This window comes from Capsicum annuum, chromosome 2 (assembly GCF_002878395.1).
Source record: "Capsicum annuum cultivar UCD-10X-F1 chromosome 2, UCD10Xv1.1, whole genome shotgun sequence".
Taxonomy (NCBI): Eukaryota; Viridiplantae; Streptophyta; class Magnoliopsida; order Solanales; family Solanaceae; genus Capsicum; species Capsicum annuum.
In genome coordinates this window covers 108,692,603-108,701,737 of record NC_061112.1, presented here as the reverse complement: position 1 = coordinate 108,701,737, position 9,135 = coordinate 108,692,603, and the positions used below count along the sequence as shown (strand labels likewise).

General features: G+C 32.7%; 1 protein-coding gene across 1 annotated transcript; it reads right to left on the bottom strand.

The window, feature by feature from the left end:
* Positions 1-3,017: 3,017 nt before the first annotated feature.
* On the bottom strand, positions 3,018-5,899 carry LOC124896236 (DUF21 domain-containing protein At1g47330-like). Its single transcript, XM_047407767.1, has 6 exons — positions 5,884-5,899; positions 5,563-5,639; positions 5,421-5,504; positions 5,207-5,320; positions 4,264-4,332; positions 3,018-3,056 (listed from the first exon to the last, which is right to left on the bottom strand). Exons 1-6 carry the CDS (start codon positions 5,897-5,899, stop codon positions 3,018-3,020), a joined length of 399 nt encoding a protein of 132 aa, XP_047263723.1.
* Positions 5,900-9,135: the final 3,236 nt, after the last annotated feature.

Here is a 9,135-nt window from a genome sequence, read left to right as displayed (position 1 = left end):
TCAGTTAAGATATGTAATTGGGGTACGTGAACAATTATCTATTCTATTAGATCGTCACCCAGCCATTGCAAATACAACTACAAATGTCTATCCAGAGTGTCAGCACGGGAGATGCATGTATCGCATGGAGAAGAATTTAAGAAAAAAATACTTCTCAGATGTGGTTCTATCACTCTTCTACAATGCAGCAACAACATACAAACAAACTAAATTTTATACTTTCATGGATAAGATAGAAAAAGTCGACAAAGTTGCTGTGGAGTACTTGAAAGAAGAAGAACCAGAATATGGTCTCATTTGTTTCATACCAACAGAAGGTACAATATACTTACAACTAACAATGTGGAGTCCATAATGCGGTACTGAGAAAATCCAGGCAACTGCCAATATTGGGACTGATCGATTACATTCAAAACAAGTTACAACGTTTTATGAAATAAAAATAGAATCGCAAGGCAACTTTCATGACATCACACATTAGGTGGAAGTGGAGGTGACTGACAAGGTTCAAGTCGCCTTCAAATTAAAAGTAAGTAATTGAAATTGTATTTTGATAATAGCAAAATATACTGTTACTATTTTTTGATTGCAAATTATACATAACTGGTTTACTATTATTTGTGATTTATTGCTAGTTTTTTTATTTCCTTGTGATTCGCGCGTGAAATATGTGTTTTATTGCTTCTATTCCGTTGCTTCTACTCATAGCTATGTGATCGTTTGTGATTTAATGTTGTATGCTTGATTGTAGCTGTTTTTTGGTTGCCTCAAGATTCATCCCGTATGTATGTTTGATTATTCTGTAAGGCTGATTCTGCTCATATACTATATGTTTTACTATCATAGTTGATTCTACTCCTAGATTAGATGCAATATCTGTTTTATCTCAGTTTATTTGTATCTGATTCTCCTGCTCATATGTTGGAAGCATCACTATTGAATCAGCTGTTGTTCCTGAGCAAGGTTCTATCTTTTCCATATAATACAGGAAATTTGACTTTGAAAGCTCATTCCTTGGATGACAGATCCTTCTCCTGCATTTTCCCTAACCAAGCCAAGCATCAAAACTCTAACTATCCCATATATTGACCCTCCTCTTCTATTTTGAAATAGAACCTTAATTTTTACTCCTTATTATTGGTCACTTATTGTTAGATTTTTTATTAGTTCAATATTAGATTGTGATTTGATGTTATATGCTTGATTGTAGCTGTTTTTTGGTTGTCTCAAGATTCATCCCCGATGTATGGTTGATTGCACTGTATGCCTGATTCTGCTCATGTACTAGATGTTTCACTATAAGTTATCATTTATTTATCATTTTATTTACAGATAGACCCCATTGATGTAACACGATTTGTTGTAAGAGAATAAGAAGTTGAATATATTGTAGACCTGAAGAGTAGGACTTGTTAATTCTTGATATTTCAAACAGATGATATACTATGCATCCATCCAATTGCAGCGATAGAGAATAGACATCTGAACAAGTCTAGCTATTGTTCTCATTGGTTCTCAATACAATCTTGGCTACAAACATACTAGGGAGAAATCCTACCAGTTGGAAGCACAACATCATGGATTGTTCCAGATAGCATAAAGGATCTGATCACAAACCCCCCAGATAAAGAGGTTCTGCTTGGGAGAAGACAAACATCCAGATATCCTTACAGAATAGAATCTTTAAGAAATTATTACAGATGTTTGAGATATAAAAGAATCGGACATAACAGATCAAATTGTCACTATACTCCTATCCTTCATCCATATACAAGAAGATACAAAAAGAAAAATAAAAAAACATGGTTAGTTTTACTTTTTATCCGAGAAGTTGGATTAAAATAACAGTTATAATTGGATTTTTTTATCCCTATTTTAGTTAGTAACAAGTACTTTTGACTTTCAATCGCAAATGTCTTCTTATTTATATGAAGTTTTAACTTGTGGTGAAGTATTTAACTCAATACCTTCTTATTGATTGTTTATAAAAATTACTTAGCATGTTAAACTTTTGTATATATTGATGTGATTAACAGGATTCAGGGAAGGACTACACCTCCAAGAGATGTGATGTAAATAATCCACGGGATACATTTTAAAATTTGCCTTGAGGACAAGATGCAGAACAAGTTGTGCCCCATGGGAAAGAGTTGACAGTAGCTTATTTTGCAATGATTCAGCAGATGATCTACAACACTTGCCCTAGAGGCAAGAATTAAGCCCCAAAGAAACAAGTTATTCCCTATGGGCAAGAGTTGACACTAGCGTAGTGTATAATAACTTGACAGATGATCTACAACTCGTGCCCTAGAGGCAAAAATTAATACAACAAACGAACACGTTATGCCCCATGGCCAAGCGTTGATACTAGATTAGTGTGTAATGATTTGGTAGATAATTTAAAAGTCTAGTCCAAGAGGCAAGATTTTTAGACCCCAAAGGAACAAGTTATTCCCCAAGGGCAAGAGTTGACACTAGCATAGTCTATGATGATTTGGCAGATAATCTATAACTCTTGCCTTAGAGGCAAGACTTAGACATCAAAGGTGGTTCAACTCACAATTTTTTCAAAGAACATTCTTCCTCTTCCATACAAAATATGTTTATAGGAATATTGCAATCGTACAATCATATGAGAATAAATCTTCTAGACCAAAAACTAAAATACTATAAGCCAAGAACAAAAGCAATAAACATTAAAAACTACAAAAAGAAAAGCACGGGGGAGTATTCAATTGCGAGTAAAAAATAAGATGATACCAATCAACAAAATCAAGCATCTAACCAAATAAATAAAAGTGGAGAACCAACTACTGAGGAGGAGTAGATGACCCTTAGATTACAAGGTCTAAACTGCTTCTTATTTTATGCCATTTAATCGAGGACAAATATGATTGAAATGTTCACAATGATCAAAATACTCATGTAGCAGTCGCATATAATAATGATAAGACAGCCCCATAGGAACAAGTTATACCTCATGGGCATAAATTAGCCCTGCTATATTCTTTACTAATTTAGAAGATACTCAATAACTCTTGCCTCAAGGGCAAGACCTGCCACAAGAAAAAGCAAAAAATACTCTTCGATAATAAAATATAAATATACAAAGATACTAACAAATGAATCAGTAACGATTCTACATTGTATACTTTACATTATCACATCAAAAATAGCCGATTCACTTTGAAAAGACTGTTTAAATTTTACATAATCACATAAAAATAGCTAAAATTCCTTCATGTGCAGAGAGTTTCAATAACTACAAAACTAAACTACTACTCCTGGTGCATCCTCTTTTCCTTTCCAAATAATCTGCCAAACCTTTTCTGTAGTGTTATCTTTTATACCAGCTTCTAGTTTTCTCTTTCCATAATCCCACAACAAATCTCCATTATCTCATGCGAACATAACCAGTGCCAATCTATTTAGGAATATCTCATGAATGACATATTCAGCAAACGCGCAAATAAATATTCCACAATCACTGTGATATAAAGGAAATATATTACGTGAATATATGAAAAACAACAAAAAAAGAAGTGAAATAAATATTTAAAAAATGAATGCAATAAGATACCATTAAGTTTGTTGTGGCAACTCATCAACCATTTTTATCGGCAAAGTGTCATTTCAGATTTGTCAATGCCTTTCTCAAGATAGAAATTGACCTTTTTCAGAAAATACGGTATCAATGTTTGGTAAGGTAACATCACTTTTTAAACAACTTTATCACTGCGCCTGGTATGATTGGAGTTGTATACATATATACACCTATCAGTAAAGTAAAAAACTTCCAAAATCCAGTGTCCAAGTTTAGATTTTTCTTGTGGAACATAAACTGGAAATAAAGAGTTTGTGAAAGATTGAATAAAATTGAACAGCAACTTATAAACCCACAAGTTAAGTGTTCCATCCAAATCAAGAGAAAAAGCCTTTGATATTGGAGTCATTGCATCTTTTGCAGTTTTTTCCATCAACTCAAGTGCTCCAACAATTATTGTTGTTTCATTATGTGTCAAATCCCCTTCTTTTCCATCCAGTCATAGTAATAAGAAGAAAACAAGCTGAGGCATACAGTAAAAGGAACATAATGAATTGAAAATAAGGTTTAACTAGCTATAACACCTAATCTTAGTGAGATGAACTTAGTCGTGTAAGCGGATTGTGTTCATGCATATATACAAAAATATTGCATGTCCAGAGATATATTTACACTTTCTTAGATTAGCATTAAAAATTGAGAAATACTGAACAGATTACCTCATTACCATGGAAATTCACAAATATTTTTAGCTCAGCTCTCCGCAGAAGGGCAATGTGCCCCATTACCTAACATCCAATCCAAGACCTCAAAGAAAAAACAAGGATGAAGTTAAGATCCCTTTTCTTTATCAAGCCAACTATAAGATCCTTAACAACAGAAAGTAGCATTGAGAAATTCTCTCAAATTGCTGCATTAGGTTTTGGACTTTTTTTCCAATTCTAAAGATGAATATCCATGTATCTCATAATACTGATGGATATTTTACATATCAAATTATTAGCATGAGAAGTTTCTCATTTATAGTAATAACAAAAAATAAATAGAGATAGGAAAATGGAGTAACTATGATATTATTACTAATTTTCTCCTTCCGTTTGGATTTACCTGTCACTATTTTCCTAATTTAATTTTAATTTTTACTCGTCATTTTTGACAAATCAAGAAAAAACAAAACAAAAAATTTTATTTTTTACCCTTAGCATTAATTACCTATTCTCCAAATCATTTCTAATACCTATTACTAAACATCAATTGATAGCAGTAATATTGTAAAGTCACTATACCAATAATTGTTTTCTTAATAGGTGTGCCACGTCAAAATATGACAAGTAAATCCAAACAGAGGGAGAACATAACCAAGGGACTCCTCCATTCAACTTTATGTTGCATTCTTTTCATTTCTTTCCAAGCTACAGAAAAGGAACAAAACATACAAATTAACCACCGTAGTGTATATGAGTACAGATCAATCTTATGAGCTGTTGATGGGTTCATGTAGTTTTATTTCTTAAACCCTGTCATCTAACTTGGATTGTGAGTACAAGGTAGCAACTGAACACACAGCTGGTGAAGCATCTCTCTCTCTCTCTGGTAGGAAACCATGGAAACTTGACAACTCTACATGAGTAAATTATAGAATATAATTGTTGTGCTTTATACCTTACTAATTGGATAAGAAATAAGGAAGAATAACCAGAGAAGAAGCTGAACAAGGGGTGCTACAGTGGCTCCAACTGTCAATCTATAGCGAGTACAGATTGCTTGAGGAATTATCTGCAAATGTAAAAGCAACGAACCTAGTTAGAAGAAAAGAGCCGAGCAAATTCCATAGATGACAAGCTAAAAGGTTAAGTTGATAAATAAAATAGACCACCTCTTTGAATATGAGAATCAGTGTAACAAATACCAGTATTGCTGCCCACGACGGTACAAGCTTGTCCAAGAATATAGGAAGAGGCTACAACAAAAAAGGAGAAAAGTAATAAATAAGTCGGCAGAGGTATTGGTACACAAACCTCCATTGCTAAGGAGTTGCCGATCAAGAGTGTGCAAAGCAAAAGATGTTGGTTTTTTACCACCAGAAGTATTTTAGCTGTAAAAGAAAGGAAGAATACTTTAAAAAGTCGATCAAAGCAGACATAGGTACAACTCAAACTGTGCCACAACACTGCTTCTCTTCTAACTTATCCCACTATAATCCCTATTCTAATATGAGTGGTTATTGATACAATTGTAGATTCGTGATACATTAAGTGGCTTAACTTTTATAATTGTGCATTCCAGGTATGACAAGAATCATAGACCTTTTTCTCTTAATCTTTCAACTATTCAAATACCTTTGCTTGGGTACATAATTGATGCCTTATTCCTTTACTGTATGTTTAATTCCACTGTTTACTTTACAATAAATCACATCAAAGTATTTCTAAACAGTTTATTCAGTTTCAAGGAAAAGTTCACTCTCTTTACTTACTCGTAATTTATAGACACCTTGCCTAAGTCAACATTCAACCTTTTCCAGAGTTCCTTTGATATTTTGGGATAGCCAATTCTATACATATATTTACCCAGCTAAATGATTTAAAAGAAAAAGTTTGACTAGAGCATAGAATAAGCAAAAGGAAATAGAACTCCAAAAATTAAACATATAGAAAAGTTTACAGCTTTACATCAAAGTTACAAAGTAGCAGCTAGATATTTAGCCAATCAACTACTGAAACAACATCGTTCAAAGGGGTGGAGGCCGAATTTTTATCATCTTCAGTATATACACAACAAAGAGAATTTTTGACCTTGTATATACGTATACAATATGAATTTTTGAAAAAGGGGGTCTAGCTGACCCCTTCTACTTGCACAAGGTAGGGGTATATACACTCAATCCTCCTTAGACCCCACTTGTTGATTATGGAATTACACTTGGTATGTTGTTGTTGGTCCGAATGACCCCCTTTCACCCTTCTAACTATACACCTGGCTCTACTAGTGAATAGAAAAGTTACAACTTTACACCAAAGTTACAAAGGTAGCAGGTAGATATTAGCCAATCCAAAGTACTGATCAGTATTAGTGAAAGTTAAATTCTCATCAAGGGTGTGCATCATCTACAATATATACATAAAAATAGTTGACCTTATAATATGACATATGAATTTTCGCCAATGCCCAACCTCTACTTAACTCTGCCCCCTAGCTCTACTAATGAAGTAAACGGCAAGAATAAAGGATAAGACATCAAACTTCCATGAAAAACAAGCAAACAAACAATAAAAACCTAAACCAACAAACTTTAGCACTTCCTAATAAACCCAAACAAAACTACTGATCAACATTAACAAAAGCTGAATTTTCACCAAGACGTTCATCGTCTATAATATACACATAAAAATAATTTTTTTAAGCTTGTATCCTAATAACCAGAATAAATATAACCATTACAAACAACCAAACAAAAAATACTGTCAGCATGTTTGACCTACTAGAAGGAAGGGAGGAACAAAACAAAGGACAGGTCAAAAGCACATTACAAATATAGATTAGGATAGCAAGTGATAATACTGTGTCATTCAATGATCGATCAAAAGTTGCAAGTGAATAAAACCACTCCTTCGAATCCACAGCACAAGAGCGAAACATTAAACATTCGGAAAGCACATCTTTGAGAAATGAGAGATCTGTGGGTCGAAACTTTCTTTCCTACATCAGTAATTGATGAATCCCCAACTTGTTTCTTCCAAGTATGGAAATTCTCATCGATTCAATCCACACAATAGTTTTTAGGTCTCGCTAATTGAATAAAAATCAATATAACTCCAAACATATCTGATGCATTCAAATACATTTTTTTATTATGACTCAATTTCTTGGGCAATTTATTATCTATCACCACACCACTGTTATTCCTACTAGCTTTCTTAATTTTCTCCTCGATTATCTTAGATCATATCAATAGTTAATAGTTTTTATACCATGATGTAAAAGAGGATCAAGAGAAAGAGCAGAAATGAGGATAATCTCTAAGGTGAACCAAGTCGTGATCCAATGGTTGATGATCAATATCATGAGTCTATTTGACTGAAATTGGAAGAAGAGAAAGAGTAGCAAGACAAAAGAGTATTTAAGAAATGAGGAAAAAAGATGAACAATGAAAATGAATATCTGAGAAAAATCTAGAAAAAAAAAAGAGAAATAAAAAAAACTCTAAATAAAGGTTAAAGACAAATAAATTAAAAAAAGAAAAAAAATAAAGAAATAGATAATGGTTGAGAAAAAAGAAAAAGAGAAAATAAATTAAAACATGAAAATAAAGCTAAAGGAAAAAATAAAACTGAAAATAATAAAAAACAGAATAATAAATTTAAAGAAAAAAATAAAAAAGTGAAAAAATTAGAATAACAAAAGTAAAGGAAAAATAAAAAAGTGAAAATAATTAAAAATAAAATTTGAGAGATAAATGAGTATGGAAAGTTTAAAAATATATTTGGGGTATAGAGGAGCAAAATGGTACTTTTAGTATATTAAAAAAAGGAAGTCTATTCTTTAAAGACATTCTTATTTAGGGTCAAATATCTAAAGTCATCCATATTTGGGTCTATGACATGCAATTTCCTGTTAGTATATGTACGAGTTGAAAGGAGCCCAAGTGTTAAAAGTAAGTAGGGGCTGAAAGTTGAAGCCCATAAATATGGGTTGAGAATTAATTTTGATTTTAAAGATGGATTAGCAGTAGGATTATTGAAAGTTTATTTGTATTTTTTTTACACATGTAACTAGACAAAGATCTCCATTATCATCAAATTTGTTGCAACTTTGATCTCAACATGTCCTCAATATGAATCATCGGACCATAACCAAAGGCTGTGATACCACTTGTTGGATTAGAAATCGAGAGGGCGTCATGCAAAAGTTTAAAGTTTGCAAATCAGGACATATTATTGATATTATCGAGCAATTGGTGTACACATTAAAATTACTATTAAAAAACATAAAAACTGTTGGAAGGAAATTTCTGTTCAAACAAGACTCTTAAACGACTATATTGTGAATTCTATTATGTCGTGCCTTGAGAAGAGATACTACTGTGCTTTTATATGAGAAGAGAACTTCTATGTCTAAAATCATTCCTTCAAATAGAGATTAGCCAAATATAAAATTTTCAAAAAAAAGTAAAATAAAATAAAAGTAATTATAATAATATTATTATTTTAAAAAGTAAGATTTAAATTTAGTAAGAAAATGATGAGATTCCCCACCTCACCACACCGGACGACTACAAAAATAATGTTATTTCAACATTTTAACCATCACCGCCACGATCATCACCACCCTGAGTAATCAAGAATCCACTAACTTCTCAATTTCCAAATTTGTCGAAATGTCATCTTTTTCTGTTAAATTTTCAGCAACTTGTTCGCTGACAAATTCCAAAAGATTTTCCAAGCTTCATGTCACTCCACCGCAGACAGTGGCAGGGGAGGTAGGTGCAGAGAGACTAGAGCCTAGAGTGGAGGAAAGAGATGGGTATTGGGTACTTAAGGAAAGCTTCAGACAAGGCATAAATCCTACTGAAAAGGCTAAGATTGAAAAGG